Below are 22189 nucleotides of genomic sequence, written 5' to 3'. Positions count from 1 at the left end.
CTTCCTCTTCCTCCCAGCGTTCTGTTCTGTTTACTCCTCCCACCTATCTTCTAACCAATGAGGGCCAAGCAGTTTCTTTTTATTTAACCAATGACCTTCCTCCATCAAAACAGGCCACCTTTAATATAAACTTTTCGTAAAGAATGTTCTCAGTAGTCAGTTACCTTCCAAAAGTTCTCCTAAGTTTCTGTCTGTCCTGTCATCCTGCAGTACTCTACCATTCCCTCTTTGGATTGGCCTGCGTAAGAAGGGTAGACTAGTTCAGGCTCTCTGACCTGTCATTTCACGATCTCTGCCCTACTTCTAGAACCCCTAAAACATCCCAAAGCTTGATTGTCCAGACAGTAAAATCTGCTACCAATTGACTTCACTCTAAAAGATTATGTATTTATTATTAATTATATGTGGGGCTCTGTCATCATGAATGTCTGAGCACTCCATGCATGCTGTGCTCATGAAGGGACTGGGGTTACAGATACCTTGTGACCATCTGGGTGCTGACAATCAAACTTAGGGCTTCTAGAAGAGCAACCAGTGCTCCTAATAACTGAGCTATTTCTTCAGCCTCTGAGTTCACTTTTAACTGTGCTAGAGAGCAAGGGAAGATGCCTTATATTAACTCTTTTCTATAATTATGAAACATTTGTGCTTATAGATAAAAGATGCAGATATTCATAAAGGAAAGCTAGAGCGAATTCCCCTTTAATTACAACTATTTTAACAGTTTAGTGTATAAGCTTCTAGATATTTTTTGGATTTCAATATTTTGCAAAAATTATATGATGCCTATGGTTTCATGTTGCTTTTTTCACTATACAGAATATTCTAGATACTCTTTTGTGTTGACAAATAGAATGTTAGTTACTTCTATTGATAAGATTCAGGTACTAGTTAGCTTTAAATGTTAATTTGACATAATATAGCCTAGTGTTTTCTGGGAGGAAAGTCTCCATTAGGGAATTGCCTGGATCAATTGGCCTGTGAGTCTGTCTGTGAGTGATTGTTTCAATTGGTAATTGATTATAGAGGGCCCAGTCCACTTAGTATCACCTTACCTAGGCAGCTTTTATTTTATTGTTAAATTTTATTGTTCATAAAAATCACCCAGGGGATTTATTAAAAGTTCTAAGCTGGGCGGTGGTGGCACATGCTTTTAAAATCCCAGCACTTGAAAGAAAGAGGCAGGTGGATCTCTAATAAGAGTTCCAGCCCAGCCTGGTCTACAGAGTGAATTTCAGGACAGCCAGAGCTACGCAGAGAAACCTTGTCTTGAAAAACCAAAGGAAAAAAAAAAAAAGAATTTCAGGCCTGCCCCCAGAGTTTTGAGATTCGGTTGATGTGGGCTGACATAGTCCCAGACTTTGAGAACCACTGTGCTAATCTTTGGGCTATTTTCCTTGCTTTTTGTTTGTTCGTTCTGTTTTTCTGCTTTCTTCAAATAGAAAAGCATCTAAAAATAAGACTAAATGATTTTCAAATTTGAAAAAGAAAATGAAATATATAAGAATCCGGTCTTAGCAGGCAATGGGGATGCACGCCTTTAATCCCAGCACTCAGGAGGCAGAGACAGGTGAATCTCCGTGAGTTTGAGGTCAGCCTGGTCTACCAAGTGAGTTCCAGGACAGGCTCCACAGCTACAGAGAAACCCTGTCTCAAAACAGACAAACAAAAATCCAGGCTTAGGAAACAAGAGAGTTGGACTGAAGTAAGAAAGAAATGGGGATGGAAAAGGGAGATGGAAAGTGGGTATTGTCTGCAAAAGAGGCTGGGATGGTTTCAAAGTCTCATTTTTAACAGAGAAATAGCAAAGTCAGGAAGAAGGAACAGGCTTCAAGAAGGAGTGTGAACAGAGGTGTTGAGTCAAGACAGGAGAATAATTAAAGACTGTGCTATAGTTCTAAGAATAGGTTGAGTTCTGAAGCTAGAAGAACCATAGAAAACATCAAATCCCAGCCACTAGAAGTGACCTTGAAAACAAGAATCAGAACTATTAGTGGATAAGAAGTTCCACAAGATTGGAGGAAGCTGTGAATGTGTGTGTCGCTTTGGTGGAGCTTGTTTTAAAGGTTACCTGCCTCCAGATAGCTCCTATACTGTGGATAAAGACTGCTTTTATAACAGCCTTGACTTTGTGAAAAATTATTGCTGGAAGCTGTTGTTTACATAATAAACTGACTAGATGTGTTTGATATTCAAATTGTAAAAATTTCTTTGCTAGCCAAACTTTCAGGAACATGTTAGACAAAGCATGGATTGTTTGTTTTTTTTTTTTGTTTTTGTTTTGTTTGTTTGCATGTGTATTCCTTATATATCTGTTCAGCTTAGTGAAATAGGAGATTTTTAATCTGTGAGCAATGCCTTAGCCTGTTATCTCAGTACTTAAGAGCTGAAGCAGGACCATCATGAGTTCTAGTGGATTATACAGTGAGACTCTGTTTATGTGAATAAAATAAAGCAAATAAAAGGGTATAGTCATTTAGGTGCATACCTGTGGCAGAATGGGGGAATGCTGGACTTCTAAAAAAATTAAAACTGAGTTTATCTAAGAAAGCACTGAACCAAAAGCATAACATACTAGTCTTAATCAAACTAACCTTTATGCCATTAGTAACAGATACTTTCTCTATTTTGTGTTATTTACTTTCTTCCCCTCAGAATGTGCTTTTCCTTCTTTTCTTTCACTAGTATACTTAAACATGTAAAAATAGTGTGGTTCTATAATTCATAATAATCTTTTTCTAATATTTAAAATTACTTTTATGTGTGTTTTGCCTGTGTGTATGTATGTTTACCACTTATGTATCTGGTACTCATGGAGACCAGAAGAGGGTGTCAATCGGACTGGGTAGTCATATACCACCCGGTAGGTACTGGGAATTGAATCTACATCCTCTAGAAGATCAGCCAGTGCCTTTAGCTGCTGAACCATCCCTCCAGCCCTCATACTAAGTTTTCCAAGTAGTTTTAAAGATAGAAGCACCTTGAAACTCTATCAGAGTAGGCTGCACTCTTCTGTCTCACTAAAGTGGGAGTAAATGTAGAACCTGGTTCTAGCAGTCAGGTCTAAGGCATAGCCAATTCTTTTTCCTTGTTGCAAGCCTCTAAAGATACTCTACTAAAGAATGAAGCCAAAAGATGTCTAGCAGCATGAAGTTTGTTAGATAGATCTAAGGATGAATTTCTTGTATTTTGTAATTACAAGACCTTTATGGTCTTTTTTTTTAAATAACCGATATCATTGTCGTGGAACACAACCTAGTTTGCCCTTCTGTGCAGAATTGTAGGGTTTTCATTTAAGAACGATAATAGTTAATCAAAACCTAACTTGAATTCTTGTTAATATTCTGTTATTCACAAGAGTATTGCTTGTCTTGCACCAAGACAGAAACACTCATTGGACAGGGTTCATTCCACCAGCTGAATTAAACACTCAAGATAGCTCAGCTGTCAAAGGAGCATATGAACATGCTCCTTTGAAAATTAGTGACCCGTTTCTGTGTTTTTAATTTAAAAAGCTGTAGATAGGAATCTTGGAGGGTATAAGTCATTTTTATTTTGTTTTCATAATGTCAACATTTACTAGCATGGATCTTGACACATAATAATTGGTATATATCATTTATTACAACACCTATGAAATAAAGAATTTGTTCCATTTTATAAATGAGCAGGTGAGACTTAAAGTAATAAAGTGGCTTGCTAGTAAATGATGGACCAAAATTTAACTTTTTGAGACTGGTTCTCTCGTAGCTGTCCTGGAACTCAGCTAGGTAGACCAAGGTGGCTTCAAACTCACAGAGATTCTCCCACCTCTGTCTCCCAAGTGCTTGGACTGATGGCATGTGCCCCTAAACCTAGCTAACTTTTGGCTTGCCTTATTCCATGTTCTTGACCCCTACACTGGATTGAATACAAGCAGATATAGGCTACACATGCATGTAGACTGTCACCACTTTTGGTAGGACCCTTCTCCAATGAGTTTTCCCTCACATCTTTCTTTCCCTTATTGGGATCCTTCAACCAAAATGGCCATCGTCCCAGAGCACCGGAATTGGTAGATGACCTTTTCTAAAAGATGATGTGGAGAGACAACAAAGAGCCATAGCATCCCGAGCATCTGGCTCTGACTGCGGCATAACTCCAGCTACTTTGGTTGGTCAAGGACAACAGTGGAGAAAAACACTCCTTGTTTCTCAGGCCAGCTCTAGCTTCTGGCATAGGAGCCACTCAGGAACAGCTGTGGCTCCTTTAGTCTCTGTAGACATTCAGAGAGCACAAAGGGGAAAACAAGTCTCTTTCACTTCTTCCTTATACCCTTCCCTTTATCCTTGTGAAAGGGGACCTCTTCTTGCTTTTCCCTTTCCCCTCTTTTCTAAAAGTAATATTAGTTCTCTGTAAACATTTAGAAAAGAACAGAAAAGTATAAAGAATAAAGAAAAACAATATCACTTATTCTTCCATTGCCTGTAGTGGGTTATAAAGTTTGGGAGTTTTGTTAATGCTGGTTCTTGAACCTCAGCTATTTCACATAATTCAGTGTTCTAAGATTTGGTTAAACCAATCCAAGGTGCAGGGTTAGTGACATTAAATGAGAGATGCTAAAACTTAGGATACTACTATACTTTGCCTTTCAGGCTGTGTGTGTGTATACATGTACAAACACATATACACTATATATGTAAGTTTTGTTTTCTGACCTTTACTGCTAACAACTTTTATAAATGCATATATTTTTATCATTTGAATAAACTTTGATCCTTGAACCCCAGTTTGGGGTACTAGAATCATGAAAGCCAATTTGCTTTTACTGTTGAATAGAAATTTCACTTAATGAGGCCCTAGGTTTTGGTGGCATGAACAGATTCTGTGCAGTATTTTTTGTTTGATTTTGGTAAATATGACAGTTGTAGTCTAATGTTTTTTGGAACAGGGAAAATGTAATGCATAGTTGGGTTCCTAGTCATATAACCACCTAATTCATTGCATCAATATCCTTACTGGCTGATATGTCTTACGGTGACAGAATAGTGCCCCGTTGTAAAGCGTCATGACCACTTGCTCCACTCCTCCCACTTCATAGATGAAGAAACAAAACCATGTTCAAGACTTACCAAGTAGGTAAGGTATAACAAAGATAGGGGATATCATATCTCTTAAATAAGTTTTTAAAAAGTTATTCACAAATGATGAAATAACATATAATTCTACTGATATTATAAAAGCTCATATTGGATAAATTAATAGGAATACAAAGTAAACTTAGTGTTGTCTAGGACCAAGGGGAGGGGCAGCGGTGACAACTTGCAAGCATGGGTTTTCTTTGAGGAGTAATGAAAGACTCAGAGATGGATGGTGGTAATAGTTCCACAACTCTGGATATACCAATAACCTGAATATGAAAAAAGCTGAACTGTACTACTGTACCCCCTTTTCTTTTTTGAAGACTAGGTCTGCATGCATATCCTTGACTGTCCTGGAACTTGCTCTGTAGATTAGGCTGACCTTGAACTCACAGGGGTCTACTTGCCACTACCTCTGAGCACTGGCATTAAAGGCGTGTTTCATGATGCCCAGCTCTGAAGTGTACACTTCAATGAATGAATTATGAGACCTGTGGGTCTTACCTCAAGAAAGTCCTTGGGGAGACAAATTACTGCCTGATAATTTGCTCCATCCTTCCCTTTAAGTGTTAGCCATGAATAGTGTTTTCTTTTGCTTTAGACAGGGATAAGGGTCAGGAACCTGCTGTTCACCTCTGACAGGGAGAAGCAGTGTATGTTCTATAGTTATTCAGAGCTCAGGCTTCTGGACAGCTCCTACCCCAAGAGTAGCTCTAACATGGGTAGCTGCACAAGCTTGGGCAACTCCTTTGCTTAACTTTTTGATTATTGGGTTTTTTGTTTGTTTGTTTGTAAAATAGGGAATAATAGTATATACTTCAGAGGTTGAGAGGAAGGCTATAGGAGATAAAGTGCTTAGTATGACATCCTGTTAGTGGTGGCTACTACTTGCCCTTCTAGTCCTAAGGAATCCCTTTAAAAAGGGGACAGGTGGATCTGGGGAAAGCTACTTTCCTACAGAATTGAGATTTTTCCAATCTTTCCTGAGGAAAAAAAAAGAGCTACCCACTTATAAATAACTAGTTTCTATATTTGGATCAATTAGCACTTCTCAGACTTAGTAATACTTACAGATTGTAGGTTTTAAGGGCCATTGATATCTCTTTGAGTGATAATGATATGAAGATAAATTGAGTTAAATTCTCACATTTGGGATATCTTGGTGTGGCTGGCTGGCTCATTCTGCAGGCCTGGGTCTGCCTGTCAAGTTTGTGACCTTGTTCAGCCTAGCTCTCTGGTAATGCAAGTCAAGACAGATATAGCTGCCTTGGGTGTGTGCAGCTGTATGTCAGTATTCCTGATAGAAACAATGCACTGCATAACATCTATTGTGCTGTTCTGGACCAAATTCCCTAGCAGAACTGCCTGGTGTCAAATTAAAAGAAAAAGCAGTTATGTTTCCTTTAAGACCACGCCAGGTGGTGTATCCCTGCTTTAAAGTAAATACCAGTAAGATTCTTTATTTTTCCCCCTTGCTCCCTCTTGTTTCTCCTGCAACTTTATCCTTTGACTATAACTCTTTCTTATTGGGGCCCTCAAAGCATAAGGATCTTCTACATACATTGTCTTTTTAAAATGGTTTTTAAAAGTAAGGTGGCAGCTGGGTGGTGGTGGCGCACACCTTTAATCCCAGCACTCGGGAGTCAGAGGCAAGCAAATCTATGTGAGTTCGAGGCCAACCTGGTCCACAAGAGCTAGTTCTAGGACAGGCTCCTAAGCTACAGAGAAACCCTGTCTCGAAAAACAAAATAAAACGAAAAACAGCAAAAACAAAACAAAAAATAAGGCGGCAATGATTTTGAGTCAGCAGATAGCATTATTAGAAAGCAAAGGGACTGAGCATTAAGTGGCTTAATAAAACCAATTCATTGCTATATTCACCCTTGCTCCTTTTCACACTGACGGGAGACTTGATGATTTATTCTACTGGGTGCTTTCAGAGGGCAGTGGAGCTGTCCATACTCCTCCACGGCAGCCACGCTGCTTCATGTTTTAAGTGTAGATTGTATTTGACATTTAATTTAGGAGCCTGGGAACCTAGATATAAAACTCTACTATGATAACAGTGATAAAACCAGCTAGACATTTATTTAAGAGCCTGCATCTCCCCTGCTTTCCCTCCCTTTTCCTGTTGTTAAACCTTTCAAGAAATAAAATTACAGTATACTCAAGAAAAAGATGCTTTCTTTGGTAACATAAAACTAAGTCTTCAAAGTGCAACTCTCAGTCTACTGTAGTCTATATGTAGATGCTTTTAAGGCTATGTGTGTATAAAATTTGAGGATAATGCCTCTCCTCTAATTGTCTCAGCATTTAGATCGTGCACTAAAATAAACAAAAATTGAAATAAATTTTGGAAGTTCACAGATTTTATGATGCTGATAAGTTTTTTTTTCTATGTAGAGTTTATTTAGACTTTCAGAGCAAAGTATTTATATCAAGTATGACATGCTTTCCTTTCCTCTGAAGATGAAAAAAATCAGATGACCTGGCCCACATAGCACAGTACCTATTACCTGTCAGAGTGCTGGAGCCTTCATTCAATTTTATCTCTTAGAGTAGGATTAATCATGTTGTGTTGTAATTAATAATCTGAAAATGGAAATTTTTATTTTGTGGTACTGGAGAGTGAACTGAGGACCAGGTATATGCCAGGCCAAGCATCTTATCACTGAATTACAAACCTAGGCCTTGAAATGGAGACTTTTGAGGATATATGAAACAAGGAGTGAGCCTTTAGGGACCTGAAAAGCTTGTTAGTTAATGAGCACTGTGGCTCATGGTTCTTGGTTCTTGGATATATAGATGTTGCTAAAATTCCTTCCCTTGAAAAGCGAGGTAAACAGTGACTACTCTTCCTCCTAAGGTCTTAATGACATACCAAGTTACAATTCCACTAAGGTTCACCCAAGAGAACCAATGAGTTTATTAAACTTCCTTACAGAGCAGTGGTGAGGGATTATGGGCAGTAGGACGGGTGACTTACAGTATCACCCAGGAAGGATAGTAGCTTCCCTATAGCTGTGTAGACAGAATCTCTGCCCCACATCATTCCCCAACTATATTTGTGACCTCTAGCCTTTCCCAGAGACCAAAAGGCCATGTGTACTTAGGGCAGAATTACCTGCAACTGGTTGGAAGGGTTGACTGCATATTCAATTAAGGGTTTCATGATCCTTTCCATCCCCTTTCTAAGAAGAAACACCAACAGACAGCAAGCCCAACTGTGATGGTCTTTGGTGAGCAGGTCCAGCTGGAATCCTGAAGATAGTAGTAGTTTGGTTATGAAGATGTCTTATACAACACAGGCTACCAATTTCCCACAGGGAAGAAAGGTTTTATCTGCACAGAAAAGGAACAGGGTATGAGGCAATCTGTGAGACCGAGGAAACTACTGTGTCACAGACTTTGTATAGGTGCTAAAGAGCAGAATGTGACTTATCCTTCCTACACATTCTGCTTTGCTGCTATTGTAGTCTAGGCTATCTGAAACGATGCTCGGAGAGGTCTTGTCAAACCAGAGAAGGTATACATTGCTTCCTAACAACCCGGGGCTCCTAAGGCAAAGAGATTCTATATGACAATACCCACTTCTAAGAATGTTTTCCCTGTGTGCTCTCAGGAAACTAGAATCTCAATCCCCAAGTGTAGAGTCTCTCTTTAAGAAAGCTTGCAAGGAGCTCCTTATGAGAGCCCAGTGAGTATCACACAGACGCCCACAGTGACTGTTCAGATACTGCTATCTCTCAGCAGCAGCAGATTACTCACTGGCCTGTGTGCCTGGAGAGTGCACACAACTCTTCCCATTTGTTATTTTATGCTAAAGTCATAAAATATCTATGAGAATGTTGTTATCCTACTTACAAATAAACTTTTCTTTGCCTAAGCCTCAAGAAGTGGCTTAGCAGAGCCGGTCCTGAAAATCATTTTTCTAGTACATCAGGTACCCTGGGCTGTATCATTGTGATTCCCTGCAGGAAAGAGGACCTTGAAAAGAAAGTTCCATATCAGGTGTCCTTCTGGTTCCTGGTGGTATGCAGTTCTTTTGGAGGTAGAGTTTCCCAGATATACAAGTAATTGACTTTGTAGGGAAGGTATTTGGGTAGAAAGACAAGTAGAATGGAGGTTGAGAGGTGAGTTTTTTTCCCCCTGATTTTAGCAGAATCACTTTGAGTTTCTCTCCATTTAATTTGATGTTGGCTTTTGGCTTGCTGTAAATTGCCTTTATTATGATGAAGTATATTCCGTGTATTCCTACTCTTTTTAAGACTTTTATCATCAAGGGGTGTTGCATTTTGCCAAAGGCTTTTTTGGCATCCAATGAGATGACCATGTGTTTTTGTTTTTTTCTTTCAGTTGGTTTTATATGGTGGATTACATTGTCTGATTTTCATATTCTGAACCATTCCTACATCTCTGAGATGAAGCCTACTTGGTCATGGTGGATGATCTTTTTAATGTGTTCTTAGATTCAGTTTGCAAGTATTTTATTGAGTATTTTTGCATCAATGTTCACGAGGGAAATTGGTCTATAATTCTCTTTCTTGAATCTTTGTGTGATTTGGGTATCCAGGTAACTGTAACCTCATGAAATGAATTGGACAATGTTTCTTCTGTTTTTATTTTGTAGGATAATTTGAGGAGCATTGGCAATAGCTCTTCTTTGAAAGTCTGGTAGAATTCTGCACTAAAACAGTCTGACCCTGGGCTTTTTTTTTTTTTTTTTTTTTTTTTTTTTTTTGGTTGAGAGACTTAATGACTGCTTCTATTTCCTTGAGGGGGGAGTTATGGGTCTATTTAAATAGTTTATCTGCTTTTGATTTAACTTTAGTAAGTGGTATCAATTGAGAAAATTATCTATTTCTTTTAGATTTTCCAATTTTGTGTAGTAGAGGTCTTTAAAGTATGACCTAATGATTCTTTGTATTTCTTCAGTGTCTGCATCATCTCTTTTTCTCCTTCTCCGTCTTCTTCTCCTTCTTCCTTTTTCTCTTCCTTCTCCTCCTCCTCTTCCTCTTCTTCCTCCTCTTTTAATTATATATTTTTAATTAGCTTATAAAGTAGTGGGTTTCCATAGGTGTAAGTGATGGGGCGAGAAGGCCTGCTTTTCGTCCTGTCCGGCTCCCGCATGGTTAGCTTTACACCCGAAATAACAACACACAAATTGTATTCATTTAAACACTGTTTGGCCCATTAGTTTCAGCCTCTTATTGGCTAATTCTCACATCCTGATTAACCCATTTCTAATAATGTGTGTAGCACCATGAGGTGGTGGCTTACCGGGAAAGATTCTTGCCTACATCTGTCTCGGGTCAAAGAATCGTGGAGACTGACTCACTTCCCTTCTTCCCAGCATTCTGTCCGGTCTACTCCACCTATCTAAATTCTGCCCTATCAGAAAGCCAAGGCAGTTTCTTTATTAACCAATGAAAGTAACACATAGACAGATGACCCTCCTACACCACATAGGTTTTTCATACATCGTTAGTTTGGGTTAACCAAACCACCACTTTATCCTGTACCCTATTTCCTCACCCTCTCACCCCTGTTTAAGCTTCTAATATTTCCATATGTACTTTCATATATGTGTTCTATTCTCTCCTAACCGACTGCCCCCTCTCCCTCTCATCAGATCTTTTTAGTTTCCTGAGCTCATAGATCTCTAAGTTACACACAAAACTCTGAAAATTCAAAGCTAGGATACACGTATGAGGAAGAATACTTGGTGTTCTTCTTTCTGGACTTGGGTTAAGAGGTGAGTCATTTTTAAAATTGCTTTAGTCTTCAGTAGGTAAAATAGGTCTTCTTTGTATATGCAAATGTAATAGGCTCAAAAATATTATAAATTATATGTGGTTGCCCCCACAAACTTTTAGTGTCACTTTCTACCTCCCCCTTCATTACAGTAGCTGTCTTTCTAGTTTATGCTGGGTTCAGATGGAGAGGACACAGGAAAACAAGACAGACTAGAGGCATTCTTGTCAGTTTTTATAGGTCCTGGAGGTCCCTGGAGACTCCTACTTTGTAGTCCTGGAGTGCAGGTCATCCAGAGTTCTTTTTTCTCAGAAGTGATACTAGAATTTTGTGACTGTGATCTCAGTTTCTACTCTGAGGTCAGGCAAAGACAGAAGCATCTTAAGAGCAAGCAGTAATGTCAAGTCAACACGAGCATGCCATCCCTGGTGAACTGCTTTGTGCTGCTTCCATTTCAGTGCGTGTCACTGGGTTATACATCAAGTTGTCAATATAGTAAAGGCACAGCAGCTGACAACAGGACAAGCAGACCCATGAGGAGAAGATGCTTCACAGTGGTGCTGCCCCCATAGTGGATAGATGTTCATGTCTCTTGGTAAAGGCTGTTCATCTTAATTGGACTATGTCACTCTTAGGTACTTGGAGTGTACAGTTGCTGTTCATTTCTCGATTTGATTAGCAGAGTCTTAGGCTTATTGGGCCCTTTAAAGTACCAAAACCTATATTGGTTTTTTTTTTGTGTGTGTGCTTTGTTTTGTTTGTTTTGTTTTGGTTTTGGTTTTTTTTTTTTTCTTCACTCTTTGGGGGCCCGCCACCCAGCTACCAAATAAATACATGGAGACTTATTCTTACTTATGAATGCCTGGCCTTAGCTTGGCTTGTTTCTAGCCAGCTTTTCCTAACTTAAATTATTCCATCTACCTTTTCCCTCTGGGATTTTACCTTTCTCTATATATCTTTCTTTCCTTAGTCCATGGTTGATTGTGTGGCTGGGTGGTTGGCCTCTGGTGCCCTCCTCTCCTCTTTTTCTCAATCCTCTCTTCTCTTTGATTTACTTTCTCTCCTGCCTAGCTATTAACTGTTCAGAGCTTTATTAGACCAATCAGGTGTTTTAGGTAGGCAAAGTAAAACAGCTTTACAGAGATAACAAGTGCAGCATAAAGGAATGCAACACTTCTTTGCATCATTAAGCAAATGTTCCACAGTATAAATGAATGTAACACATTTTAAACTAATATACTACAACAGAAACCTCCGAAACACATTGTCCTCTGATATACATGCTTAAGGCATGCATGTTTATGTTATGGAAAGAGAACGGTGGGGGAAAGTGAGGAACTAGCATAATACCATATGTAGGGAGCTCAGAAGCTTAGGCTCAAAAGCCAAATTTCACAGTTTAGGGAATAAATACCAGAGGAAAATAGAGGAAGCATGGAGTATTTTGATTGAAATTTTGGATTATTGTCTGAGAGAATGTGGTTTGGAAAGTTAGAGGTATAAACCAGGTCACAAAATCAAAGCTAAGGTCTCCCTTCCAATGTGGTGAGAATGAGGAATATAAATAGTCTCTAATATTGAAAGGATCAAAGGCGGTGTTTGAAGTCAAGGTCAAAAACCTAAGAATTCAGAGCCAAGGAGAGATGAGAAGGGAACAAAAACTGAGATATAGTTGGAAGTTGTAGCTGGATTCGAGGCATAGGTTCACATCAAATGTCTTGTCACTTAGAATTTTGTTTCAGAAAGTTGGTGTGGGGAGAATGGACTGCATTAGGGCGACAATAGACTGGGCAAAGGAGGGCTGAACAGGAGAGCTGAAGCAGGTGTCTGGGTGTTTAGTGAAGATCAGTGCGAGGTGGAGAGACCTCCAGCCATACTGTAGAAGGGCAGAGGAAGTGTGGTTTCCCTCAGAACCAGCTGCCTACTGCTATGAGCAAGCCCTGGGAAGAGGAAGATGAAACTGACCTGAGTTGGTATCATAGATACCTACCTAAATGCCCTTACTTTGAATGGGAGGTAGGAGGGCACATCAGCGTTTGATGAAAAAAACAAAATCATAGAGTTAGAAGTCAGGTTATGTATTCATAGTATACAAATTTGGACTCCAGTTTGCCACTTTGGGCAGAGTTAGATTTCTTTCCTCACCTTAGTTTCTTCATCTGTAAAATAAGTATAATGATAGCTAGCTACCTCACAGTACCACTGTAATGGCTCACTGAAGTAATCCACACGTAGTGCTTCCTGTAGTCCCTAACGTGAGAGACACTGGTAAACAAAAGCAGCAGTGGTACAGAGGAGTGGGTGGTGATTCCGTTTGAAGTGTGTTGGCTTAGGAAATAGGAGCATGTCCAGCACAGCAGAGAAATACTGAAGTGAGTTACATGGAGAGACAATCCAGACATCACAGGCCTTCTCTCAAGGGAGTAGTAAATTTTATCCCAAAAATGGGATAGCATTAGGAAAGCAAAGTCTAATGTTTCTCCTTGCTTCCCGCAATGTCCAGAGACTTCGGTTGTCACAGCTGAGGTAGGGAAGATGCTGCTGACTATCATACAATGCCTTAGCTTTTCACAGCAAGGAATTGCTAGCTTCAAGTGACAGTGGTGCAGGAATGAAAACTCTGAATCATAGTGACCTTCGAAGAGTGTATAGAATTTCCAAAAAGAAGCTGGTAATGAGGGAACTAGGAAGTGCAACAACTGTGAGAGAGAATTTAGACTGCAGGCCTAGTGCTTGTTATCAACACAGGGCTCATGAAGGGAAGTGTAGAGCAGACACCACACATGGCCACTTTTCTCTGGAGGCATGCAGGGAAGATGGGAATGCTGGTTTAAGAAAGATTGGGGTGCTTATTTGTTTGTTTTTTGATTTTTGTGCTGCTGGGGCTCTAAGCCAAGGACACTGCATACCGGAGGCAAGCACTCCACTACTGGGTTGGTAGCCCAACAGGAAGACTTGAAATATCACTTTACTTAATGTCTTCTTGAACATTCTCAGTGTCAAACCTGAGGAAGTTGGGTTTCTAACTAGGTTATGAGAATGACTTTACTGAGAATGTTGGTGATGTAATGTAGTTCAGAGTTCACATCTGCTGTGTTTCTAAACTGCTTGATAATTTTCATAGCCTGAGAAATGCACTGTTGTTTTATTAATCAACTAGCTTTTCCAGTCATATATGAGACATGAACTTGGGAGATCTTGTCATTGAAAAAGACCTACTTTTCTGGAATACAGTTTTTATTAAGTCATGATGCTTTCCAGCTTTCCATGAAGCTTTTCATTCTTCTTGTTCTTTTAAAGCTACCTCTGATTAGTAAAAAGAAATAAAATTTGGTTTCCCATAGTTCAGCTAGCAAAGAGTTAATAGCTTTTAGTTCATGTCAAATGCTTTGCATAGATATTGTTTTTAGTACAAGTTTTTTAATCCAAGGTTGATGTGTCCAATTATGCATGTGTGAAGTGTAGACAATTATATATATGTCTACATGTTTCTTGGGCCTAGCCTAGCTAGGAAATATTAAATACAAGAGTATATAGAATATATCATGGGATAAGATTTAACTCTTTAAGATATAAATCATTTATACTGGTGGGGACCTTATGAGAACTGATGTATTAAATATGGAAATAACTTAGTAGAAATGAACTTTATCACCAGGTGTGGTGATGGTCTTCATAGGTCCTTTTTCTTGTTACCTATAGATCTACTTCTTCAGTGTGTGTGTGGTGCACATACACATGTATAGTCTGTATGTAAGTGCAGAAATTGATGTGCAGTGTCTCTAATAATTGCTCTTCATCTTTCAAACTTAATTTTTCATGTGTATTGTGTATGATTGGCATACTTGTGTATGTGCACGTTTGCATGTGGGTAGATGTATGTCTGTATGCATGTGGAACTCAAAGCTTTCAGTACAGTTAGTCTCCTGATCTTTGTGATTACAGGTGGGCTGCAATGCCTACCTGACATTTACATGGGTTCTGGGGATCTGAACTCTGCTCCTCACACCTGCAGGGCAAGCACTTTAATCTCTGAGCCATCTCTCCAGTCCTACCTTATTTTTAAGACAAGAGTTCTCACTGAATCTGGAGCTCATTCTTTCTCTTAGTCTGACTAGCTAATGAGCTCCAGAATCTGTCTGTCTGCTCCTGCCCCAGCACTGGGGTTACCAGTGTACACTACTGTACCCATTTTTATGTGAGTGCTGGAAATATGAATGTAGGCCCTCATGTGTACACAGCAAGTACTTTAACAAATGAACCACCTCCTAGTCCCTTTCCTGTTCCTTTTCTCAGGCACACAGAGTATGGATGGTTGTTTTAAAACACATATGAAACTGGGGATGTAGCTCAGTGGTAGAACATTTGCCTTGTACTTGTAAGGCTCTTGGTTTGATCCCAAGTACCACAGAAACAGCAAAGCAAAATGAGAAAATACAGTTTTTAAAATAACTTATTTTATTCTCTTAGGTTTTTATTTTGTTTGCCTTTCTTATTTCTTAGCCAAACACTGCACACACGTGTGTGTGCGTATGTGAATGTGTGCATGCGTTTGCATGTGTGTGTGTGTGTTTGGTTTATAGTTGTAGTAAAATAAAACAGTAGCATTTTTTCCTACTACATTGAAAAATGTAACAGTTTGATATTATGCAGTATTGATAAGGTTGTAGAGCAGTGCTTCCTTTTGCACAATGTTGTATAATTGTTCCATCCTCTTCAGAGAGCAGTTTGGCAGCATCACAATAACTTTAGCATATGTATGTAATCAGCAGCACAGTAAGTTTAGCATATGTGTGAAATGGCTTACTGACTTAAGAGATCTCTGAAGACATTCATGTCAATATTAAGAGTTATTCCTCATATATTCATTGTTGTAAAAATTTAGAAATTGCACATTTCTGTTATGAGAAGAATGAATGGAATATATCTTTATATTTTGCAAGTGATAAAAAGTAATACAAAAGATGAAGGTGCTTTTTGTATTCACCAACATTTTAAATGGAAAAGCAAGACATAGAAGCATATATTCATGGTAATCTATTTATAGAAACATTATCCAGTTTTATGTGTATGTGAGTAACCAATAAAAATTAGAACACATACTGAACTGGTAGTTTCTTTGGGTTTTATTATTGTTACTGTGTTTTGACTTTGCAAGACAATCTTACCATACTGACCAATAGATCTCAAAACTTTGATTCTCCTACCTCTGCCTTCTAGATACTAAGGTTTCAGGCAAGTACTACTATTCCTGGTTCAAACTTTCTCCTCTTCCCTTTTTGTTTGTTTTTGAGACAGAGCCCTCTATAGCTCAGCTCTCCTGGAAGTCACTGGTAGTTTGTGCTAGCTTTGATCTCTTGATTCTACCTCAGTCTCTGGCATGCTGGGATTATAGACATGAGCTGCCGTATCTGGCTAGAAATTATACTTTTTTATCTTATATATTCTTCTATTATAATTTTTAAAGTAGTTATATATTACTGGTTTATAAATCAGTAAAACTCAAAGCAAAAAAAAAAAAAGGAATTAGTTCCTGAATAATAAAAAGTTACCAGGAAATTTGTCAAAGGTTTGGAAGAATATTGTTGAGAGCGTATTTCTAAGACTTCAAAATGAGACAGCAACCATAATTTGTATTTTGAGCAGGACTATGTAGCACTATTAAAAAAACTCTACCTTTTCTATTTCTTTATGTTAAATCTACACTTCTTTCATATCTGTGTTCTACAGGTAACTCGAGACCAGATGAAGGTATTTATACAGCAGGAATTTAAGAAAGTTCAGAAAGTGATTGCTGATGAGGAGCAGAAGGCCCTTCATTTAGTGGACATCCAAGAAGCAATGGCCACAGCTCATGTGACTGAGATACTGGCGGACATCCAATCTCACATGGATAGGCTGATGACTCAGATGGCCCAGGCCAAGGAACAACTTGATACCTCTAATGAATCAGCTGAGCCAAAGGCAGAGGTAAATGAAAATGCTGGTGATTTTTAGCAGGAGAACTATGGGGAGCCTGACTGCCATGTTTGTTAATTATGGAAATGCCCGCGTGTGATCTCTAAACATAATAAACTAAAAACTTGGAGAGGAGTTTAACTAGTATAGACACTAGAGTGCAGTACTAGGGTCTATACCTGGCTTTTCGGCCTGGCAAAGTATTATCCAACGTAATTTAAAGGAATGTAGTCAGTGGGGCAGATGCTAATCATAGTTAAGAAGATAAACCAGAAATCTAAAGTAGAGGACAAGTGACAGACACATTCCATCTCAAGCCATGAAATGAACATAGAAATGATTAAAGTTATTTTAGAGATGAGAACAGGGCTGGGTTAAAATGAGTCAGGTAAAGCCTAAAATAGTACAGAGAAAAAAATTACGGATCTAATTTTCTGACTAGCAAAAGGATGCTTCCTTCCCATTCAGTGTCTAGTGGATCCGTCTGTATACATTGAAGGCATATTTGCTGGATTAAGAGCATCACCCGGGACTGCATTGTGGCACAGCTACTTAAGAGAATGAGAAGGGAAGGTCACTTCTACCTGTAGAGTGAGACCCTGTTTCAACAAGAAAACCAAAATTCTTAAGAAAACAACAAAACAAACAATGGAGCATATTGTGAGAAAAAAAAAAAAAGAGAAACTAATACAAAAGACACAAGGTAAATGTGAGTCAGTATTACTTAACTGTATGCATTTCATAACAGAATAAAGTGGGTCTATTTCAAACAGCATATTTGGACATTTCCAACTGTATATCAAGGCAAAAGCTAGGCATGGTGATAACTAGCTTTAATTCCAACACTTAGGAGGCAGAGGTAGGCAGAACTCTGTGAGTTTGAGGCCAGCCTTGGTCTGCACACATAATTCTAAGCCAGCCAGGGATATACAGACTCTGTATAAAAATTGGGGGAAGATCTGGAAAGATGTCTCAGCAGTTAAGATCACTTACTGCTCTTTCTGGGGACCTAGGTTTGGTTCTTAGTATCTACATAGTGGCTCACAACTGTCTGTAACTCCAGTTCCAGGAGATATAAAGTTTTCTCTGACTTCTGTAAGTTTCTGCATACACATTTTGCACAGACATACACTTAGGCATATACACATAAGGAAGGAAGAGAGAGACATCTAGAGAACCTAACTAACATGACTACAAGCTTGACTATTATAGATGAATCTCTATTAACATATATTTCTTAATTATACATTGCATTTTTAAATGAGCTTAACAAACAATACCTTAATCAAGAGCAGAAATATACATATAACAAAATTGACCTTAAATTTGTATCAATAAACTAAGATGCAATGCAAATCTTTATTACATATCCCCCTTTAAATGTAAACAAACATTTATAAACAATTTTTGGGAATTTGGACGTAGTTCTCTCCAAACTGCTTCCTGCTTTTTGTTGGGCAAAGTAATTTTTGGGGGTGTTTATGGCAACCTTTTGGGGGATCTTGGTCCACCAAACCACACCAGTGTGGAATGATTCCACAGGTTCTCATCCTCTTTGGAAACAAAAGAAGAACCTCTTTTCCAAAGCAAGGTATCCTTAGACCCAAATTTTGGAATAAAGATACCTTTAAAATACATAGGTTGGTTTAGCTTAGCATCCCATACAATGAAATGTCTCTCTCTACCTAGCTCCTTCACAGTCAAAAAATTCAAAGAAAACACAATAATATACACAATCCAGACTCTCTGTATTTTCCATCTTTATGTGGCTTATTTTTCTTAATTTATTACTTTTTCTACAAGTTTAGTATTTATTATCTTTAATCCTTTAATCTGTGACTGACTGTACTCTTTTATATTACATTTACTGTCTCTTTACTCCTTTTCTTTTCTTTCCCAAGCCTACGTACATTTTTTTTTAACACAGTGTGTCTCATTTAGAGGTCTTTTATGTCTGAGTCTGTCCTTATTGCATATGTGTAATCCAGGACAACTTTTTAAACTGCTAAGCACTTCTTAAAAACCTTAGTAGCAGCATATATAGGGGAAATACAGCCCTGTCTACTTGTTCTACCCAGTCTGTTCACTGCCTCTGAGACTGCCAGGTGGGAGCTGTCCTTACCCTCAACTCTGATAACCAGTTGGCCCATGCTTCCACCAAGTAACTTGTAGCACCCATTTAAATGCTCAGCATTCTGAAAGAGCCAGAGTTCACACTGGCAGCACTGCCCATAAAGCGGCCCTTTCAAAACATTGTGGCTTTTTTCTGCTACCGCTGAACTTTTTTTTTTTTTTTTTGGCCTAGAATTCCTTCCCAAACTCTGTCAGGTTTTAAGTGGATTTTAGTTGGCCATTTTGGTGCCAATTTGTTGTAGGGAGTCCCGGCTGCTCAGACTCCTGAAATAATTACACAGAAACCATATTATTTACAATACTGTTTGGCCTATAGCTTAAGCATATTTCTGGCTAACTCATCTCCATTAATCTATGCATCACATGAGGCTGTGGCTTACCAGGTAAAGTTCTGGAGTCTGTCTCTGGTGGGAGTACATGACTTTTCCTGACTCTGCCTTCTTCTCCTAGCATTCAGTTTAGTACCCCCTGCCCCTGCCTAGCTCTACTCTTTTGCCCTATCACAGGCCAAGACAGTTTGTTTATTAACCAGTGGTATTCACAGCATACAGAGGGGAATCCCACATCAATATAATAAAGGGACAAGAAAGAAAAGTTAAGCTCAAAAAAATATGAAAAATAATAGTTCTCAACTTTCAGTTGAAAATGTAAACCTTCAAATTTAAGAAGTAGAGCAAACCCAAACAATATAAATTCTTAAGAAATCCACACTAGGTTTGTGGGTTAATGTCAGGGTCTTCTATTCGATTCCATTGGTCGACTTCTCTGTTTTTATGCCAATACCAAGCTGTTTTCAATACTGTAGCTCTGTAGTAGAGTTTGAAGTCAGGGATGGTAATGCCTCCAGACGCTCCTTTGTTGTATAAGATTGTTTTGGCTATCCTGGGTTTTTTGTTTTTCCATATAAAGTTGATTATTGTCTTCTCCAGATCTGTGAAGAATTTTGATGGGATTTTGATGGGGATTGCATTGAATCTATAGATTGCTTTTGGTAGAATTGCCATTTTTACTATGTTGATCCTCCCAATCCAGGAGCAAGGAAGATCTTTCCATTTTCTGGTGTCCTCTTCAATTTCTTTCTTCAAAGACTTAAAGTTCTTGTCAAATAGATCTTTCACATCCTTGGTCAGAGTTACCCCAAGATATTTTATGCTATTTGTGGACTGGGAACTCACCAAGACCAGCTGGCCTGGGTCTGGAAAAGCCTGGGATAAAACCGGACTCTCTGAACATAGCGGACAATGAGGACTACTGAGAACTCAAGAACAATGGCAATGGATTTTTTGATCCTACTGCATGCACTGGCTTTGTGGGAGCCTAGGCAGTTTGGATGCTCAACTTACTAGACCTGGATGGAGGTGGGGGTTCCTTGGACTTCCCACAGGACAGGGAACCCTGATTGCTTTTCGGTCTGAGGGGGGGGGGACTTAATTGGGGGAGGGGGAAGGAAATGGGAGGCGGTGGTGGGGAAGAGACAGAAATCTTTAATAATTAAATAAATTAAAAAAAAAAAGAAATCCACACTAGGACATACTAAATTAGACATCTGAAAATGAATGAGAAGGGAATATGCCTTGAATATAGAACTCCTGAAGAGAAATTAGTTACAGAAAACAGCACTTTCATGAAACATGGTATATATGTCTTAATTTATAGGTTTTATCTTATATGTTCTCAAAAATGATTCAAAATTTTCAGTTAATTTAAACTGCTTTTGCTAAATATATTTTTGTGTCCTTAGTATTTTCAGTAGTATAAAAAGAATTGTTTTAATTTTTATTTTTCAGGTTTTTTATGTTATACATAAAATACTTTTCCTTTAAGACAGGTTTCACTGTGTTACCCAGACTGACCTCAGATTTCTGGTTCAAGGGGTCCTTCTTCCTTTGCCTTCCAAGCAGTTGTAACTTCTTATACTGTCCCCAGCAACAAATGAACTTTCACCTTGTATTTGTTTTTTTATTTGTTTAATATAAGTACAGTTTTCTGCCTGCATGTAAGCCTACAGGCCATAAAAGGGCACCAGATCTCATTACAGATGGTTGTGAGCCATCATGTGGTTGCTGGGAATTGAACCCAGGACCTTTGAAGAACAGTCAATGCTCTTAACCTCTGTGCCATCTCTCTAGCTCTCACCTTGTATTGTAACCTTGTCGAATTCCCATATTAGTGATACCTGTAGCTTTATCGATTCCTTGGGGTTTTATGCATCAGCAGTCATGCTATCGACGGTAGTCTTGCTTCTCCCTCTAAAGCCTAGGCCCACCTGCGCAGTGTCTGCATGACGGTGAAGATCTAGTCTTGCTCTCTTCACTGCTGTACAGGGCAGTACTCAGGGTGTTACCATTGGTCATGGTGTTTCCAAGTACTCTTCATCAAATTAAAATGTTCTTAGTCATAAATTATACTGAATTTTATCTTTTGTCTTCTGTATCTATCAATGACTATATGGATTTTCTGTATTGTATTATAATTATTAATTGCATTGGTTAATTTTACAATATTAAACTAACCTTATATTCTTGGGATAAAGTTTTATTCAATCATGATGTATTTGCTAATTTAAGGTTTTATGACTTCGTGAGGGGTATTGATCTGTAACTTTTATGTTAATATTTTTGTAAGTTTTTGGAATTAGGTATACATTTGCTTCATAATTCAAGCTAAGAAGTATCCCCTTCTGTTTTCTTGAGTTTCTACTCTATCAGAATTAAATATTAAAAATATTTTATCCAAATTTTTATTATTCAGGATAATATGCTTAAGAAATAATGGGTGTCTGGGTACTTCCTGTGTCTCCTTGCAGTCTGTAGTCTGACCTTTACCTCTGCCTCAGTGTCCTTCCATTTCAGCAAGGACTTCATAAAATAGAAGGATACAGTATAGAGCTATTTGGTCACATCTAGAGAACATGTGTTCACTCGGGAAGCCCGTTTGCCAGTGAAGTGTCTTGCTAACACTCCTGCTAGTTTTTACTCTGTTTTTACAATATTGCCCAAAGACTTTAGGCCCCCCTCCAGGTATGTGTATGAAAAGTGACCCGAATGTAAAAATAGAATGATATGCTTATTTTAATCTGTAATTCATGAACATTTCTGTTTTCTGCCTCATGTATATGGTTTTTGTTGTTGTTTTGTTTGTTTTTGTTGGAGATGGGGTCTTATGTAACCCTGGCTGGCTTCAAACTTGCCATGTGGCTGAGAATAACCTCTTGCCTCTATTAC

At 38.6% G+C, this 22189-nt stretch overlaps 1 protein-coding gene across 1 annotated transcript in view; it reads left to right on the top strand.

The window, feature by feature from the left end:
• Trim44 (tripartite motif containing 44) overlaps positions 1–22189 on the top strand; it is a 107081-nt gene that overhangs the window by 21002 nt on the left and 63890 nt on the right. The window contains exon 3 of the mRNA XM_041678806.1: positions 16605–16844. Coding sequence (XP_041534740.1) covers positions 16605–16844 — 240 coding nt within the window. The remainder of the gene's footprint in view (positions 1–16604; positions 16845–22189) is intronic.

Source organism: Microtus oregoni, unplaced genomic scaffold, assembly GCF_018167655.1.
Source record: "Microtus oregoni isolate MIOR12 unplaced genomic scaffold, Mior012 000031F_ref0000149, whole genome shotgun sequence".
NCBI classification, from domain to species: domain Eukaryota; kingdom Metazoa; phylum Chordata; class Mammalia; order Rodentia; family Cricetidae; genus Microtus; species Microtus oregoni.
Note: the sequence above shows the minus strand (reverse complement) of the source record. Positions and strands in the feature narration are given on the sequence as shown.